The 20,679-nt window shown below is 44.1% G+C and overlaps 1 protein-coding gene across 7 annotated transcripts in view; it reads right to left on the minus strand.

Moving 5' to 3' along the window:
• Positions 1 to 11,312, minus strand: part of chd4a (chromodomain helicase DNA binding protein 4a) — a 35,917-nt gene extending 24,605 nt beyond the window's left edge. For 5 of the 7 annotated variants that reach the window (XM_084081458.1, XM_084081456.1, XM_084081455.1 and 2 more), the window contains exons 1-8: positions 11,040 to 11,312; positions 10,189 to 10,387; positions 7,207 to 7,316; positions 6,609 to 6,866; positions 2,429 to 2,547; positions 1,573 to 1,853; positions 860 to 990; positions 599 to 737 (exon numbers count right to left, since the gene is read on the minus strand). In XM_084081458.1, coding sequence (XP_083937584.1) covers positions 599 to 737; positions 860 to 990; positions 1,573 to 1,853; positions 2,429 to 2,547; positions 6,609 to 6,866; positions 7,207 to 7,316; positions 10,189 to 10,249 — 1,099 coding nt within the window. In that variant the 5' untranslated portion in view covers positions 10,250 to 10,387; positions 11,040 to 11,312. Of the gene's footprint in view, positions 1 to 598; positions 738 to 859; positions 991 to 1,572; positions 1,854 to 2,428; positions 2,548 to 6,608; positions 6,867 to 7,206; positions 7,317 to 10,188; positions 10,388 to 11,035 lie in introns of all 7 variants that reach the window. The other 2 variants (XM_084081454.1, XM_084081453.1) reach the window with 2 other exon arrangements.
• Positions 11,313 to 20,679: the final 9,367 nt, after the last annotated feature.

Here is a 20,679-nt window from a genome sequence, read left to right on the forward strand (position 1 = left end):
GACTAACGGTCGATGCGCGACTACGTGCACACACTCTCTCACACACACACACACACACACACACACACACCACACGTCCATCCTTGTGTTGCAATACACACTGCCTTACATTCCTTCCTTAAGCACATTTGTTAACAGAACATGTCCAGGCCTAGGTCCTTATGCTAATTAACATCATGTAGCTCGGTATGTCACCAACACTGGCAGGTTTATGGGTTTTAACCCCTTGTGCTCAATGGGTAAACATGGGTTCCAACATAGGTTTATATTACCATACGTGCGAGAATATTCCAATGATTAAACTGAATTCCACAACCATCTCCACTCCATTTGCCTGATCTTAACCTTAATCCTGACCCTAGGCCAAGGTTTAGATAGTGCCTTGAAAGGTAAGGACCAGCACAATTACCCCATTTCCTATACTTTCCTCCCAATATCCTCCCAATAAAGCAGTGGCTCTCAAAGTGAGGTTCAGCGACCCTCAAGGTTCCTTGTGGGGGTTCCCATTTGTACACTCTCCCGAGTTATGTGGGTTCTTGAAATTAAAAAGGTTTGAGAGCCACTACAATAATGTACAGAATCACACACACAGACGTACATTTCTTTTTCTTGGGTTTCGACTTTGAGGGCTTCTTCTTGGACCGGCTGCTGCGGCTGTTGGAGCCGTCGGAGACGGACACGCTGTTCATACTGGCGTCATCAAAATCACTGTCCACGTCTGGCTCGTCCTCTTCGCTCTGAAACACACAGAAAAAGGATCATATGTATTAGACTAGAGGGATAAGAACAGCAGTCATCTGGGTGTCCTGGTGTCCAGAGTTAAGAGAGTGCGACTGTGCGAGAAGAGAAGCTTTCTCACCGAGGAGCGTTTTCTCTTGCTGTTGAATCCTCCCAGTTTGATTTTGAGAGGAGCCACTTTCTTTGTTTTGGCGGCGTTCTTTTTCTCCTGAGGTTTTGCCGCCGGCTTGGACTTCTTCCGGGCGTTTGGACCTGCAGGTAGAAGAACGCACACAGAGGGGTCACAAAGACACTCTTGGGACCTGAACGGGAACATCCCCATGACCATATCAAACGGCTCTTTTCGACTATGAAGGATAAACCCTGAACCCTTCCATCACCTGAAACCTTCCAGAAACTGCGAAATTCTGTGATGGTTTTTGTTTTTACATTTCCATTATAACCAGAGGAGCTACTGTATGTCATAAAAAATAAGTTCATTAAAAGAACAAAAAAGCAAAAATAGACATTTTACAAGCTCACAACGCAACGCAGAGCTTGTAGATCTGCCATTGTCGCCATTTAAAAAATAATTAAGTATACGTTCTCAGTTCTGGGTTCTCAGAACTGTCAGGGTTAGTACCACCTCCTCAGCAGGGCCCAAAATAGGTTCCGAGAACCTCATGTGAAACAGAGCAGTAGCGTAATGGAAACAAATCCAGAATCTGTGAAATACGTTTCACAGCACGGCTAACTTAGTTCTTGTAGTCGAAAAGGGCTATAAATCACGACGGTAAACGTGTTGAGAACTTGGCAATTACGTTCCAACATCAGATAAAATGGTCTTCCTGGTACCTTTGCCCTCCTTGGTCTTGGCCTTGCGGAGCGGCGGTGCGGGGGGAGGTGGCTGGGGTTCCACGACGGGCGGGGGTGCGACGGGGGCGGGCGGCGGCGGCGCGGCGGCCTCCGACACCATGCTCTCGACGGCGGCCGAAACGTTGGCGGTGGCCAGGGCCGCGTTGGCGGCCGCGGCGCCCCGCAGCGGGTTGTTGGTGCTGAACTCGCGCCACTTGGCTCCCAGCACCATCATCATCTTGGACACGGCGATCTTGGGGTTCTTGGCGGCGATCAGGGGCCTATGGAAGGGGGACAACAGATGGAATACATTTTAAGGAGCGCAATAGATGTCCTAGATCGTTGCTTCTCAAAGTGGGGTCCGGGGACCCCCAGGGGTCCTTGGGGGGGTACCAAGGGGTCCCCGGCTAAATTAGTTTATGTAGCATCACAATCATTTTAACCACTTTAACCTTTTATACTTTGGCCATTCAAAAATAGCAGACCTACAAGCTCACAGCGCAGCACAGAGTGCCGTGCTATGAGCTTGTAGATCTACTATTTTTGGGGAAAAAATGAAATGTTGTGCAAATCTTTGAATATAGTATTTTTCTAAGAGAACATTTGTAACTCAATACTTTGTTTCTGGGGGTCCCTGGAACAACATGTTTTGAGATGGGGTCTCCGCGGCCAAATACATATCATTTTGGGGGTCCTTGACATGAAAAAGTTTGAGAACCATTGCTCTAGTGGGACCCGGCCCACAAGTTGGGGAATCGCTGCTTTAGAGCATTAATAACGATACAATAAAAAAGGCAAACACAAATCTTCCCACCGGGTATTTAACCATGATGTATGTGTGTGTGCGTGCAAGTACCTGACGTATTGGCTGAAGGCCTTGTAGTTGGTGAGGGAGCGGTAGTCTTCCTCTGTAAAGACATGGTCGATGTCCTCCATTCCCCAGTCATCCAGCAGCTGGGAGGATGTCTTAGGCTCCTACACACACACAAAACACAACCTTTATTATTCTTCTGGCAGTCAATCAATAAAACATTTAGAGGTTGTTATTCTATGGAGAATAACAAGCTGGCGATCACGTTTCCTTCCTAATTTAATCCAAATTTCAATACCTACTACATGGGGTACTATACTACCTCTTTTCACTGTCACCAGTACCATTTACTTCCTAAAATATTAAGCTGCGAGCCTTTTCTGCTGTCCAAGTGTATAGTCTACAGCCTGAATTAATGTCCTGTATGGCCTGTGTACTTTGTCACAGTAGCCCTCGTTGTCAGTGAAGTGTTTAATACACAGACGGTCCTTGTACTTAGCGAAACAGAAACCATCCACATATACTGTATGTTGGCACTGATCTGAAGCATGATGACACTTTATTATCAAGTCTGATTTTTGCCCTGCCATCAGAGCAGCAGCTCCATTTATTACTGATGGACAGAAACCTTTTATATCCATATTTCAACTTGTATGAAATATGAAAATATAAATGCCCTACTTTGTTGCACACGAGTGTCGCACCAAAGTATTAAAAATAGCCGATCTATAAGCTACAATTTTCGAAAACGTATACACAGGTTATTTTTTCCATTTCCTGCAACAGTTTTGGACATACAAGTTTTTTTTGCCCGACAGCGATGATGTGCAACTGGGATGCCAGGCCAGGGGGGGACACAAAGCACGCACAGCACACAAAGTGAAACTCCCACTCCCAGTGTGGACTAAACACAAGCATACATCAAAATCAGTCTTAAGTAAAGTCAACGAAACAGCGCAGCCTGTCAGCTGAGAGTGGCGCTGCAGCTCACCGAGCTGCCGGAACCTCATCGATGCTAATCTAATCCATCGATCTGAGGAACAAAGTGTGGAGGGGAGCTCGGTTTGGCAAAGGAAGGAAGACCACGCATGTACAATAAGATGCCCATCTCAGGCTGAATTATTTAAGCCAGGCTAATGAGCTAATGCAGTCTCCTTGGTTTCACACACATAGCAGGTTTAATGCCAGCTGCCCATGGCCAAGCTGTTCAACCTCACATGTGTCACTCTCTGGGTGTATTAGCAAGGCACTTCAATCCTCTCTGTGCCTCATTCCCCCTCGGTTGTTTAAGTCGGTGGTGTGCCATCGTGTGCCAGGGAGGGGCACAAACTTAATTATAAATTACCGTTAATATGTATCTTCAGCTATATAGGGAGATATGGCCTAATTCAGAGTGGCTTTCAAAGTGGGGTCTAGAGGACACCCCTAGATAAATTAGTCGTTTAATTTCACTATAATTAAATTCCCTTGGGATTATCACGACACAAAAAAACACAAAATGTATGAGGGACTTTTCTAATAATAGTTTATGTTTGAATATCACCACAATGAATCCATTCCTCATCGTTCTACGATCATTTCAATCAAAACTTTCTTTGTATATCAGGGCCCCTTGGACAAAATCATTTGTTATGGGTGGTTCGTGGCCTAATGAAAGTCAAATTGGGAGGTCCGTGACATGAAAGTTTATAAAGCCCAGGCTTAGCTGACATTCATATCAGCAAGCCAGTATCAGCAGCACTACACTGCATTAAAAGAATTGACCAAAAACTTGTGATGCAGTCAAGAACTCACTGGAGTCAGGTCAGCTGGTGTAGTGTTTGGTTGAAATGAAAACCTGCACACTGTCTCGGCCCTCCATGGCAGACTGAATTCTTCCGACACTGACCAGACACCAGTGACATTAAGTTATTGGCCAATAAGGGGCTAGCCAGTATGACTGCCAACTGGGCCATATCACTCTTATGCCTGAAGGAAATTCATTACAACAGCAAATGCAATATTTGAAGTGGCTTTGCAATCATATAGAATGTAGAGGTTTACACATGTCAGGTGGATTAACAATAACACATTTCTGTACCTTGTACTTTTTGAGCAGGAAATAAAGCTTTCCATATTTGTCCAGTGTTATATTGATGCCCATATCGCCCAATCATGTCCGCTCACACACACTGTACTGGGGTGACTAAGCATGCAGAGAGCAAATGACTAGGTTGTGGCACCTTTGAAAAAACCTGTTATAGCAATGTGCCATTCTGCCAGATACAATTATATTAAAAATAATAATCTCATAAAGCTTTGGCCCCAACCACATGCTATGCCTAGTCTATGTCCATGACATAAAATGTTGAGTTAAAAAGGCTTTTTTGTTTGTCTGTGGCCAACTGTTCTCCAGGTAACTGTTCTCCAAGCTCACAGTGTATTGCAGATGTGGCGTGTTGTGAGCTTGGAGATCGGCACACAACACCATTGTACAACAAGTACAAATCAGGCTTTACTAAGTCTGCCCAATTACTTTATTACGTCCTGAATCCACCACCAAGAAAGTAACACTACCTCCGCTCTCACCAGACACTATCTGCCTGGAGCTTCTCATCTATTCCAAAAACTATATGTGGTTGTTAAGACTGAATGTGGATGATCTATCGTTCACTGCAGCTGGTGGGTGAAAAACGTGGTCAAAATCAGACATTTATCTATTGATAAATGTCTGATTTTGGCCACACCTTTACCTTTACATTTTATGATCGAGTCCCACCAGAGTCTGCTCTCCACTATACCGTCTCCAGCCCGGACTAGCGACTGACTCTCTCAATAAAAGTAAGTGGCTTGTTCCTGCCTTGTTTAAAGAGAATGAATTGCGGTAGAGCAGCAGAGGACTGGTGTGTTCCACGAAACAATCAAGAATGTGTTTATCTAACAACAAAAAAAAAGGGTCAAGAGAAAAGGCACGGCACAGCAGCTAGGCTGTGGGGTTGCCATGGTAACTGCATATATGCCTTATACCCACCCCGCAATCCCCCCCCCCCCCCCCCTCCCCCTTGCATAAGTGTCATTAAATACGAGAGCCCCCATTGGTTGGCTGGCTCTCTGTCTGTCTGTCAGACCCATCTCTTTGTTCAACAGCATCATTTTTTCTACCTCTGTCTCTCTCTCTCTCTCTACAGACATATCCAGCTTAGATATGGACGTCAGACGCTCAAGAACTGATGTCGCCAATCATTTGGCCCGTTCAATTGGAATTGAACGGGCCTATTCCGTCAGTCAACAAAAGACCTTCTAGGTCTTCTGTTGACTGACACGATTTTGGAATAAGATTATATGCTTTTATTACATGCATTATCCCTGCTTTATAGGTATACCAGGCACAATCCCTGACAGTACCGCCTCAACAATTTCTACGAAAATGCACGCTGGTGATGTAACCCTAAAAGCACACCAGACATTCCAACAGGGTCACATGGGCATGGAACGACTTTAACAAGAGTAATATTGTCAGGTTCTGACTCAGTGGTCAATGTTGAGTTCAGGTCAGAGTGCAAAACTAGGTTCAGAACCGCCGGTCTGACACATAGTGGGTATGGGTAATATACTGGTCCATTTTCAACATGGTATCATCACTCTCCCAGCTCTCACCGCGTACCAGGCCAATAGTAAACCCAAGCACGTCTGGTACTATACTGTAGCTGCCAACCGTACGCCACTTACAAGTGGAGCACAGTGCTTGTAAAGACAAATTACTTGAATGGAATCTTTTATATACCGTATATCATGTTCCGTTTCTTTAGATCAGTGGTTCTCAACTTTTTCAAGCTGTGGCCCACCAAAATAATCATATTTGGGGACTCCCCACCCTGACAAGCACTTGGAATCTAGGAGTTGAGGCATTACATTTAGTTTGACTTCGTTCCACAGATAAATATTGTGAAAACGGCAGATCTACAAGTTCACATAGATCGGCTATTTTCACAATGTTTGCTTCAGTCTTATATTATTTGACAATTTGGCCAATGGTGGACCGGTTTTTATGGTATATTTTTTAGGTATTGAAAAGGTCTTAAAAGTCCTTAAATTGTCACTTCACTGTCATCTGGGGACCCCCTCAAAATCATGTTGGGCCCCCCCTAGGGATCCAGACCCACAGGTTGAGAACGACTGCTATAGATGTACATCCCCCCCACTCCCGTTCTTCCCCGACCCCATCATCGCGTGCCATCTTCCTCACCGAGTTATCGTCGTCATCATCGTCCTCCTCTTCCTCTGGCTCGGGATCTTTCCTCGACGACTTGGAGGCAGAGTTCCTGTCGGCCCCGGTGCTGCTCCTCGACTTCTTCTCTTTCCCGCTGCTCGCTCGCTTCTTCTTCTTGCGTCCGGGCGTGTAGTCGCTGCCTTCACTGTCGGAGCGGTGGACAGGGGGCGCGTCCTCTTCCACCTCTGGCCCAGCAACGTCCATGGGCTCCGGGGAGCTGATGGCCAACTCCTGCTAAGAGGAAGGAAGGATAAGGAGGTATTTAGCTTTTGTTGTGTGTATTCCGTAGGGAGAGAAAGAAGTTAAGGATACATTAAAAGGTGAAGCTACATGTTTCTGCTAGGGACGAATACAGCAACAGAAAAATGTGGACTACAACAGTGAATACGATGAATTTGAGTACCATTCTATGTTGCATTGTCAAAAGATCCTACCATAGAATTGAGGCTAATCATCATTACTAGCCAACTTCAACACAAAAAAATGCTCAATGAACAGTGTGTGGTACTGCTAAAAGCAGATGTGACCGTATTTGGAAAGCAAAACATGACAGAAACAAACATGGCGTCCTTACTTCTCTGCGCGAGCGCCTCTTGCTGCTCTTGCTGTCTCGACTCTTCTTTGCCTTTTTCTTTTTCTTCACCTTGGGAGCCTCAGTCTCCGAGATCTCCTCTTCCTCGTCATCTGTAAAATTGGGTCAACCGGGACAATTCAGGGTTAGGAACGAAGACAGGTGTCTGTGTGTGTGTGTGTCCTTCCTAGTGGGTGTCAGTGTTTCTAGACCCCAAGAGTTATACGATGTTAACTTAAGCCACTGGAAGTAATATTTGTTATAATATATAGGTTTGTTCAGGGCTTTCCCTGTCTCTCTAGCTTTTTAATGAACAGGAGAAAAATATTTCAGGGGGGTTACAAATTTCATCCAATCAGGAGAGCTGATATCATTTCACAGCTTGTGTTTCAGTTCCCATTTGGTCTGCTCATTTACTCGTTTCATCACTTCCAATTTCAATTGTGTATCCTGCATGAGTGCTCTCTTCTGACTGGATAAAAATGACATCCCGACATGAACATTTATTTTCTGTTTACTGAAGAGACGAGGAGACTCCTTTTATCCAACACTATCAATGATTGCTATCAGAATAAAGCTATTTAACACGTATTCTAACCAAATATAAACATCACCTTAAATACTTTTAATCGTGCCTTAATAGACAACACAAGAGTCAGAGGCCTGTGTGAAGCCTGTGATCACTGCCTGCCTGATCCTAAATAGAATACAAAAGGTACATACATACATACATACATACTAGTATATATGGGTCATACTACAGCATGTTTCAAACACAAACTGTTTGTGTTTATGAATTGTATGTATTGCAGGTGAGCGGTTCCGAGCTCTCATCCATGGGAAGCTGGTTTTCATTTTAGTCAGCTAATTGGCAACGATTTACAATTTAGGCATTTAACAGATGCTCTGTCCAGAGTGACTTATAATTGGAGGCCAGGTAGACTGATAGAATGAACTACCTGTTTAGAATAGAAAGCAAACAGTAGACTGGGTCCCTAAGGCCCCAAGTACAGTTCCCTTGATATTATAGAGCACTCAGATCCATAATAAAGATGTATCAATGTGCTTTACTAGGAGAAATAACAGTGCCAGCAGTCAGATACCAAACTTCAAAACATTCTAGATTCAAGGTGAAAGGGGTTTGTAGGGTATAATTTCCGTTTGGATGACTATAGTATTATCCATCAGAGATGTTGGGGGGCAATGTCAACTGCCTTTGAACTGTAATTAGAAATATAACGTAAGAGTCAACCATAGTACAGTAACAGCTCAATATCCAAGCAACATTGCTAGCCTCAAAGTCAAGCATTTCATGTCTTGACAATAGAATAATAACTGTCCATTAGTCTGAGATGCACCTAATATGAAGATCCAATAACGTGTTGAGCTTTTTATAGGTCAAACCTGAGAGGGTGTTGGTTGTACACATAGTGCTGGAATGAAAACCCTTGTTTTAATCAAACAACACATGGGTTTACTTTTGTTGGGACACAACAAGACACCCAGTTTAGTCATTGACAAAACTTATTTGTGGGAGGGGGGGTCATTATTTAATAACACAGAAGGTGAATGAATGTGGGGCAAAAGGTGGTCTTAAAGTGTTACAGCACAGCAATGCCACCATTACAGCTAGCCGTGTGAAGCCAACACACACACACACACGCGCGCGCGCAGCCAGCTCGAGTACTTTCTGTTCCTAACCGTGCACGCGCGTGCTCGATTAGCCCGAGCACAGCAGCGACGAGCGAGCCGCGTTTTTACGTAAAAAATAAAAACCATAAACAAACACAAACCAAACGATGTGTTATTAGCAAACCAAAACAACTATGGGGAGAAATAAAAAAGGGTAAAAAAAACAAAAACAATTCCTTCATCATAGAAAATCCCCGGGAAAAAAAGACCTATTTTTATTGACTTCTTCTCAACTCAAGCAGCAGAATTCAAACAGCGGAGGAAGAAGAGGAAGGAAGGAGACCGGGCGGCGGAGCGATATAAACTCTAAAATGTTTTTTTTATACCGTCGCGCGGCGAAAATAGTCGATCTACAAGCTCACCGTGGATCGCGGGAGCGACCCACGGTGAGCTTGTACATCGGCTATTTTCCCACGCCAGTCCGCTTTGCTACGTTACGGCACAACGCGGAGGAGGACGGACGGTCGGGTGGGGGTGTTATAGCTTTTCAGGGGGACGAGGACAACGTCACACGGCAGCCCAACAGCTCACTGGCTGAGCCTCCATCTTGTCATCGACACGTAAAAAAGAAAGAATCAAGAAGGAACCCGGTACGATACGGTGGGTAGGTACTGTACAAACTAAAGCAAACTAGGCCCCTCTCCTTCACTCTGCTAGCCGGGAAAATGCCGGTGTGTGAATAATTGTAGACTTTCATTCCAGCACAGTGACAACCAACCCCCTTCATGTTAGGCTTAGTTTAAGTGACAAAATCAACAAAACGACACCAGAGCGGGTAATGGAGGTTTATATATATATTATATCCACTATACACTGCTCGAGCGCCTACCTAAACCTACCCACCTAGCACTAGCCAGCCGGGTACTTATTTAACTTTCATTCCACCACAGTGACAACAAAACACAAACAAAACCCTTCATTTTAGGCTTAGTTTAATGACATTAAAGTTAACAAAACGACACTAGGAGCATGTCTTAAATGGAGGTTTATACATATGTCAACCACACACCGCTCGAGCGCCTGCCTACTTAGCGCTAGCCCGGTAGTTAGCTTCATTTATCGGCGTCGCTGGCGCGTGAGGGGGGGGGGAGAAAAAAAAGCAGACCTACAAGCTACCCACGCGTGGCACCGTGACGCGTTGTCAGCTTGTAGATCTGACTTTTTTGGTCCTCCTCTTCCTCGCAAGCGACACACAAATGAAGCTCGAGCTGTTTGACCGGTGGTGGCTAACTTGAGTTAGCATTGTTAGCTGCTACTACCATTAACCCGGTGGTTTTTGCTACTCGTTCTTACCGTGCATTAAGCGACCTTCCGGGGCTGCGAAGTCATCTCTGTCGTCCTCACTTCCAGACATAGCAGCAGCCGATAAACCACGAGCCCAACTTTTATTGAATTTAGTTAGCTAAAAAATTGTAAAAACTCTTTAGCTAACTAAAATAAAAGTTGTTTCCCCCCCAGTATTCCTTCTGTTTTTTTTCACTGTCCCAGTCTTCTTTGATAGTCCCAAGTCGTGGTGGTAGCGTAGCGTGCGTGTTGAGTGTGTGTGTGTGCGGCGGGGAGGGCAGGAGGACACGCACAGCACGGCACGGCCAGGTTCCCAATAAAAAAGAACAGAAAAAGCAAACGGAAGTGAATATTTAGCACCATAGAACGTTGAAAAACACCCATCCGGTTAAATAAAAAACAGGGTAACATAAACAATCACCACACGTGCTTCTCCAGCTCCCTTCTTGTAAAAAAAATAAAAGCCCGTCCAACTTTTCTTCCCCGGCTTTGCTTTGGAGCTCAGCAGCAGACCAGACCAGAGGAGGGCTGGCTGGTTGACAATCCAACACTAGCAAGTTGAAACGTCGTGTGTGAACATTAAGGCTACACGCACACGCACACATACACTACCATCTCTGATCTCCGTGCATTCGGATGACATGCCATCTCTCTCTCTCAGCCCCACCACTACTATATCGGTAGTTCCCCTCCTGTCCCATTAGCATGCGTGCTAGCTGAGCCTCAGTGACCGGTGGTTCTGGCTCTCAGATTGAGGCGATCTCATTGAATAATACAATGTAACAGTTTGTGCTGCCAATGCTGACAAGACACACATTCATCAGGAAACAATTATATCCAAAAAAAAACATGATACTCACCAACTTGATTTTTTGACACACAAAAAAACGTATAAACTCCTTTTTTGTTTGTTTGGTTTTGTTTTAGTTCCTCCCTCCTCCAATCAGTCAATACTTGGAAGCCCCCTTTTTCACTAAGAGGATGCCGATATGTAAACTATTTTAAATATAAGATCTCGATTTATATTTTTTAATCTGGTAGTCAGTGTGTGCGCACACGACGCCGTCTCTTCTTTTCTCTCGCACTACACCCCGCGCGCGCGCACACACACACAAAGAGATCAGGGGGGCAGGCATCCCATAATACCCCCCTCCCCCACTCTGCATAGTTACCTTGCAACGTACAGACCATAATAGTCAACTCACCCCCCCCCCTCCCTCCCTCCCTCCTCTCCTACACTCTCTTCCCCATTCCTCCATATACTACCCCCCCCCCCCCCCCCCTTAGCAACCAGCGTTTCCATGGAGACGCTCACCCCCTCCCACCCCCGTGCAACATCCCATAATAGTAATGAGCGCAGTCACTGACATCCCACAATAAGCATAACTCCAAAAAGAGAGAGCGAGAGACAGGAGAGAGAAAGAAAAAAAAAGGAAAAAGCCCGTCACATGGCAACTGTGTGCCACATGACTGCTTAACTTCAGTGTACATGTTTGCATGTATGCGCAGGCACACTGCACCGCACTGTACTGTACTACACACCAGAGCACATTCATTTGGCTCATTGCTTAAAGACGGTGCACATGATATGAACATATACAGAGAGAGAATGGAAAGTTACCTGCCCAAGCTGTTGTTTATACTTTGGGGTCACTAAAGGGTCTCCCTTAAATTCATTGGTTGAATTGAAACCTCTTTTAGGGAGTCAAGAAGGGCCTGTTATATGTATTATTATAAATAGAACTAATTTGGTGTGGGGGGAGGGGTATTCTGTTGATGACTTAAACCAGTCTGGGGTGTCAACACATAGCTGAAGCATCATAAGATGTCTGACGTCACAGACAAAGGCAGTTTAAGCCCATGCCCAGCCAGACCAGTCAGACAGAGAAGGTCAAGGGTGGGAAAAGCCCTATTGCAAATCATATCTCTGTAGGTTCCAAGTCCTCTGTAACATGCTGGCCAAGCCAGAAAGCATGGGGCCTAACAGTATAGTGGCTCCCCCACCTCCGTCACAGGTAGTTTTCCATTCTACCAGGTGGTTGATTAATTGCGTTCACCTGGTGAGTGTCCCAGGTTTAACATAGTCCCTGTCCTGAATGGATGGCAAGAATCAACAGCAGGTTCCCACAGAGTTGAGAGCCACAGTCCCATGGCTCTACTCTGAAATGTATTGTAGTCAATGGTGGGAAAATAGCTGATACTAGCTGAGACAAAAGTTCCCACCATTGACAAATACACGTTCAGGCTGTGTAGGCTTGAACCATGCTGTTTTTCTAACCCAAATCATCATTCAAGTTTTTAAATCAGGGTTTTAACGATCATAGTCATTTAAACCAGACAGTTTCTCGTGGAAAAAAAGCCATGTTTAAGTTACACAATTACTGCATTACGCAGTAGCAGCATAATTTCATTTTTAAAAGTGATCTCATTCATGTTTCGATATCTCGGCCATTTCTGGTGGTGCCGGATAGCGCAACGAAGGGTTATTCATGTTAGTATGTTATGCTGTAGCCTACTTTCACTTTCCATTTGAACTCATTGCAACCTTTATTATGGTAGGCTCTCTTCCTGTCTGGTTGGCTGTCTATGATCCTCTCTCTCTTCCTCTGCTTTCTCGTCCATTGTCATCATCACTGACTCAGCACACCTTCATTTTGACGTTTCTCTCTCTCTCTCTCTTTCTCTTTCTCTGTCTGTCTGCCTCTCTCTCTCTCTCTCCTCCCTCCAGCACCTCCTTTGTCCCACTCACGGTGTAGAGAGCTCTCTCTCTCTCACTCACTGACACGGTGACACCGAGCGCCATAAAGAACAACCCGGAAATCAACTGCACTCACCGACCTCTAAAGTTCTCTCTCCCTCCCTCTCTTCTCTTTCTGTCTTCCTCTCTCTCCACCTCTATCTCTCTTTTTCTGTCTTTCTCTCCCCCTCCCCCACACTTTCCTTCTCCTTCACTGTGGACACAGCGTTCATGTGTGCATTTAGGGGGGAGGGGGGTGGGGGGGGGTGTAACATCCCATAATCACCAATCAGAAGGATATGGGGGCTGTTGTCATAGAAACCCGTGCACAAGTACCCATCCCCCCATACACACAGACGGGGCGCACATCACATAATAATAATAATATCACTTCTGAAGCAAAAAGGCAAGTGGGAGGGGGGGTGGGGGGTGTCGAATGTAGAGAAAAGAAACTACAGACCATAATAGTCTTCCTGTGTGTCACTGGTTGCCATGGAGATAAGCAGTGAGGTGCGGGTGGGGTCAGATTACCATGTAAGCCAAAATGCATACCATAATACTTCCTTACGGCTCCACCCCCCCCCCCCCCCTCCTCCTCCTCCTCCTCCTCAGTACAACATCTCCATTTTATATCTCCTATATATGGTCCATGCTAACGACGAGATGAGGAGGACGCACAAAAAAAAACGTTTCATCACACTGTCATAGCAGACACGACACAGAGAGAGAGAGTGATTGACAGCTAAATATATTATATAGAGACAGAATGTCATTGGTTGTCCATGTCCAACTTTAGCATTTACAATTTAGCATTTTAAATTGACAAAGCAAAGCCAGAAAGAGTGGGACAAAGAAAGATTAGATCTCTGCTGACAAAAATGTCACCCCCTGTTTTACACCTGTAAACCTGTGATATGACAGTAAAGATGATTCTGATTCCGAAAATATGGTGGTGGTGGTAGTGGAGTGCTAGAGACTTACCCACCCAACCCTAGCGTCCCTATTCTGGGCACGTTATAATAAGCAAACATTTGAAAGAAATAGCCGATCTACAAGCTGGCGACGCGACGGGTTGTGACCTTGTAGATCGGCCATCTTCGCTATTCGTTGCATGACGAAGCATATAGGGATTAAGTGGTTAATGCCCATACCGCAGCACTCATAAAGTCCTGGGTTTGAATCAGGCTCAGTGGGTCTCTGTATCTGTAACTATGCAGTGTCTAGTTTTGGATATTGTGAGTGTGTCATATATTGTCTCAAAAAGGTCAACAGACATAAATAATACATATAATTAGAGACAGGTCACAGGGGGGGTGTATGTCTCTTTTTGAGATAATGCCCTCGCTTGCAGTACTCGGAAAACACAAGTAAGTTGTTGAAATGTGACACGGCAAGAAGTACTGTACGTAATGCGGATTAGTGTCGATGATGCAAAGCAATTATTTCTAATGTCACGCACCGTAGTACATTATCTCCCATGTGAAACAGAGACAATGGGAGTAGAACAGATGATTGAAACATGAGTGTCGAGGGCAGAGATACACTTACATTTGAGTCATCTACAGTAGCTGACACTCAGATCCAGTGTTGCTTACAATGAGTGAGCACACGGTCTTCACTGAAACGGTCTGCAGTGCCTTGCTCAAGGATATGTGATTGTTAATGGAAACATCGCCTGTTGGTGGAATTTAACTTTTATTGATTGATTGATTGATTGATTGAATACTTTGTTGGTCAAAAATGTAAGCAGCACGTGGTACAGTCAGACATCAAGGCTAAAAGGATAACATAATGGGGCATTCTGTTACAACTAGGCCATTAGGCCAACCTGCCACAGAGTAACACAGCCTGAGTACCAAGTGGAGGTCTAGCATAACTTTGAGTACCAACCTCTCACACCCTGTTCAAACAGAGCCTTCATGGTCATCCAGTTCTACGGGAAAGCCATCGAGGCAAAATCAACAGACGATGAATTCACTGGCAAATCATATTGACAGCAATGCTACTGCTTTTGAATGAATATATTATTTCCCAGGGCGTGACAGGGTTTGAACAGGCTGACTCGCAGACAGGGTTCAAACCAGTATATCCAACCATCCAAACCAGTCAAACCATCACGGGATGGTTTCACAACCTCAGAGGAATATTAGTCTTTATTTCCAGGCAGGCAGCCATGACACACTTTTATTCTTTTTGACCTGTCACTTTGTGCTCAGCACCAGCAACGAACGGGATGTGAGCAACCCACTGTTTTGAACTAGCCATGACACACAAAACATTTGTGACAGTATGTTAAATCAACATGCAAGTATTATATATATAAATATATATATATATATATATATATATATATATATATATATATATATATATATATATATATATATATATATATATATATAGAACAAAGTGGTTCTGACCACTTCCAGTTCAGAAAATAAACTAGAACAAACACTAACATCTTTTTAAATTGGGATGGAAATCTGACCATCTCACCAGTTTATTTCCATGCTAAGGGCAACAACATTGTCCTGGATAGCCAGAATTTGAATGGGTTCCAATGAGGCTTAATGGTGTTGGAATGCAAATGGCAGTCAAATAGTGGCTAGCGCTCAGGTAGGCCTCAATAACCACAGATTGAGGCTGTTATTGAGGCTGTTATATAGGATGTTATTGAATTCAATAACATCCTATTAAACTTTGTGTGACTTATCAATGCCATGATTCAAGAAGGAGAAAATGTAATTGTCACCTTGCAATTGTAGCAGTTTTCAGTATTCCTGATTCTGCGTTCACAATGGCAGATACAAAAATACAGACTCCCATTCATTTTCAATGGACGCCAGTGACATGAAGATACTAAAATACATCCAACGTGTGTAGCTGCTACAAAAGCTACAAAGCTACAAAAAAGTTGAGCTGGTTTCAACATCAGATACAAAGATACAAATATGCTGTGTATCTTTGTAATCTTTTGTATCTACCAGTGTGAACGCAGCATTGTAATCAACAACAACAGTGAAAGGACAAAAATGACCGTGGGAACCATTCAGAGTTTCACAGTAGGTACATACTACTGATGATACTACAAGGATAACACTGTTTCATTAATGTCAAGCTCCCATAGAACACCCACTTGTATACGTACGGTACATAAGAGCATGTGTATGTGCATACCGTAAGTATACACACCTACAGTATGTACTGCTTATTGTATACAATACTGTACATAATGGTGAAGATATTCTCTTGTCATGTTTATCATACACTGTTGAGATTGTGCTCATTAAGTCAGCACAGAGATCCAATAACGTCTGGACGATATGGCTCTCCTGTCTACTAAGTACAGTAAACCACCTCTCTGTTGTACATGACTCACTCTGCACCTGAAGATATACAGTATACTATATCCTTGCCATAAGAGTCCTTTGCTGCTGTGCGCGCGTCAAAGCCATGATCTCAGTGCACGCACGCAAGGCTCCCTGGGTAATTGCACACACACACACACACACACACACGCATTACACACATGCACACGCCTCCTCACGCGGGCTTGGGGGAGGGGGGGAGGGTTGGGGCGGGTGTGTGTGTGCGCGCACGCACAACGCGCACTCACAAAAACAGGCCTAGGCCAGACCATAATAGTCAGCACCCCCCCCCCCCGCCCCTCTTCCCCAGCCTCCACCCCTCCCCCCGCCTAACAACACCGCAACATCCCATAATATGCAGAGCTCCTGCCCCCCACACCCCCCCCCCCCACCACACACCCCCACCCCACCCTCCTCCTTCAATGCCTGGCCTGCCAATCTGTAGTATTCGCTGCGCTAATTCGCCTTCTCTCTCTCTCTCTCTCTCTCTCTCTCTCTCTCTCTCTCTCTCTCCCTCTTTTCATCTCTCTCTCTCATTCAGTCAGTCACTCAGTCATTTCCTGTCTGGTCTATCCGTCTATACAGTGTGAGTACAGTGGTGTGATTTCCACAAACTGTTTGTGCACTCAAGGTGCTGACAAATGCACCTCCTGTGTCTCTGTGATGTCTTAAATGCACTTTTACAACCCCTATGTCTCTCTCTGTCTCTCTCTGTGTCTGTGTCTGTGTGTGTCTCTCCCTCTCTCTCTCTCTCTCTCTCTCTCTCTCTCTCTCCCTCTCTCTCTCTCTCTCTCTCATTGTGTCTCTCTCTCAATCTTTTGCTGTCTCTCTCTCACAGTAGCAGGGCGGACGATCGACAAATGAGATACTGTGTAGGTGGAGCTATGTTCTATGTATGAGTGCACAGAGTTCATCATGCCACAATGAATATAAATGACACAGTTCTGAGGCTTTTCATGCTATTTGATCACAACATAGGGTCTGCTGCCTAATACCTTTTAGATTGAATGGCACTGTATAGGACAAGGTTTTCAAAAGGGATTAATACGACCTTGACTGAAATATTACGGGGGAAAAAATCCATGTAGTTTATGTTACTTTATTTTATTTTAACACTCTTTCTATTGAAAGATTGTCACAGATTGCAGAATAGGATAAACAGTGATAATAAAGAAACCCTTCTAGTTTTCCAAAAAAAACAACAACACACAAGACAAACACAAACCCTCTCACCCAACCCCCTCCCAAAAAGTGTACATTTGACAGTAAATAAACAGGTATCGCGTTACTTTACTCTTTTCCTCAGGAATGCTGTCCGGGCCTTATGTGTACACATGCCCTACTTCTTTACTATTGATCACTTGTAATCATGTTGGTCATCTTAGGAACTGAAGCCTATTCCACAACGTCTCTGTGGAGTGTGGGGTGTCCAAAACTGTTATGATTCAAATATCATAACAAAAAAATAGCAAAAGTAGAAGATCGACAGGCTCAAAACGCGTCTCGAAGTCGATCTGCTACTTTTGATACTTATGTGACGCTGTAGTATCATCAAGTAGGGCGTTAAAAACGGAATTATGGAGATAAGAGGTTTCTACCCGACAGCAACGATAATATGGTTGCATTTGATTTCTACCTGGACGGGGTGTGCAAAGACATACAGTACAGTAGCCTGCCTCATTTGGTCAAGAATACAATAGTCCAACGTTGCAGAAGTTGAAGTTTTGCGAGGTAACGAACCTTGAACCTTGAATCTACTGCTGTAGACAAAAACGTAGCATCCCATTTTTCTTCATTTACCGCCACAGGTTTTTATTTACCTCCGCCTTCATGAATGTTATTTTCTTTTTACTTCTTTTGGACAGTGCCTAACTAACACCTTCAGTGGTGGAAAGTAACCAAGTACATTTACTAATACTCAAGTGACTGGGTCATTCTCCATAATGACTACTTTTACTTTTGGTACTTTAAGTACAAGTGAATACAGGAGTATTTCTACATTGTGGTGAATGGTGCATTTATATATTACATTACATTACATTACAGTCATTTAGCAGACGCTTTTATCCAAAGCGACTTACAATAAGTGCATTCAACATAGGTAGGGAACGAAACTACTAATCACCAGAGGTCTTAAGTGCATTTCCTGTAAAAACAAGCAACCAAGAGTATACCTAGCGCTAAGGTAAAAGTGCAATATATCTACTTTCATAAACACATGAGATAAAATAGCCAAATCAAATGAGCACGAGCTAATAGATCCAATACAACAATACAACAATAGTTCCTACAACTAGTTAACAACAAGTAGGCTAGGCAAAGAGGAAGGGTAGTGTTTCCTGAAGAGGTGGGTTTTCAGCCTGCGGCGAAAGATGGGCAGTGACTCTGCTGTCCTGACATCAGTGGGAAATTCATTCCACCATATATAGCGCCTTTATCCACGGCGCTTTGCGATGTGCATTACATTCACCCATTCACACACACATTCATACACCGATGGCGGAAGGAAACCATGCAAGGCACCAACCTGCTCATCTGGAGCAATTAGGGGATCAGTGTCTTGCTCAAGGACACTTCGATACTAACTCTGGGGGAGCCCGGGATCGAACTGTTCCCAAGCGGCCGCTCTACCTCCTGAGCCACTGCTGCCCCTAGAAGTTGCAATACCCCTTGTGGTATTGCAACTTACTTACTTCTTCCACCAGGGCTCATAAATATTATGATTTTTTTTTTTAACCCATTCAATCCGGGAACGCATCAGTGTCATTTTAAGATTTATTTGGCTATTTTTTTTTAAATCGTGACATTTTCAACTCCGTGTAAATCTGTGCTTCTGGGGGTCCCTGGAACAACATGTTTTGAGATGAGGGTCCGCGGCCAAATACATTTCATTTTGGGGGTCCTTGGCATGGAAAAGTAGGAGCACCACTGATATAGCAACATACTGTTAGGATTTAGAAAACATTTTTAGATATGTGTTCTGCCCGCGGACACCCACTTAAACGTTTTTGTTCCAGGGACCCCCCAGAAGCAAAGATTTGAGTTACAAAAGTTCCCTTAAAAAATATATATATATATTCAAAGTTTTGCACAAATGTTCAAGATTTTTCAAAAATAGCAGATCTACAAGCTTGTGTATCTGCTATTTTTGAATAGCCAAAGAAATCTTAAAATGACACAGATGCGTTCCTTTTGAATGGGTTAACTGTTTTGGACATTAGTGCCTAATACCCTCGCACCCTGAAGATGAGATCAAACATGGGGGATCACATCATGGTCACTTCACTAGACATGTAGATTACATCCTAGATCTATTGTTCCTTTTCTACTGACTCAGAGGTACGTAAGGGTCAGTTTGACGCTGCTGTTAAAAGCCTTTTTATGGAGAAAGTCAACGCTTGGTGACCCTTTCTGGCCTCTCAACGTGTGACGTGTTCGCGCCTCACGTTAACCTCCAACGCTATACGGCCACCGCTGGCCATTCCATTAGATTACATATCGTTGCTGTCGGGCAGAAACCTCCATATGTCCATATAAATAAATAAAAAAGAATGCCCTGCTTCAGGGGTGGGCAACTTTGATGGAGAGGGCCGCTATATTTCCACACTCACACCAGAGGGCCACATTGCATAATACTGTCGGGCAGACACCTCCATATTTTAACTTTTTTCATAAATTAATTCCGCACTTCGCCATTCTATCACACAAAAGTAGCAGAAATAGCCAATCTACAAGCTCAAAATGCGTCGCAGTGCGACGCGTTTTGAGCTTGCAGATCTGCTATTTTTGCTATATTTGAATTGGTATCCAAATTATTTTTGTGCTATTTTTTAATTGGAATCCTGAAAAGTAACATTCCTATTTAATTTCAAATGCATTTAGTTATATTTATGTTAACTTTATAAATTGAAATATATATACATTGGACATAAAAAAGACAATAGAATTGTACTATAGTCATAGACTGAAGTAATTAAAGCGGGTCGTGTTTGCAATTGTAACAGCTGAAATAATATATCAGTATTCGGATATTAACCTGCGGGCCGCATTAAGTGAAGGTGGGGGCCGCATGTGGCCCCCGGGCCGCCAGTTGCCCATGTATGCCCTGCTTGATCATACCACAGCGTCACACAAAAAGCATCAAAAGTAGCAGATCTGGCCAGGCACCTAGGCTCAGTGTAGCCTGACAGCGTGTCGCGGGTTTGAGTCCCGATCCTGGCGGCCTCACTCCTCCCCATCTCTCTCTCCCCATTTCCTGTCAGCCTGTCCTCAGTGTCCTGTCAATAAAGGAATGAAAGCCCCAAAATAAATCCCAAAAAGTAGCAGATCTGCAATCTCAAAACACGGCGCAAAGCGATGCGTTTTGAGCTTGTAGATCGGCTACTTTTGCTATTT

This window comes from Gymnoscopelus microlampas, assembly GCF_963454915.1.
Source record: "Gymnoscopelus microlampas genome assembly, chromosome: 15".
NCBI lineage: Eukaryota > Metazoa > Chordata > Actinopteri > Myctophiformes > Myctophidae > Gymnoscopelus > Gymnoscopelus microlampas.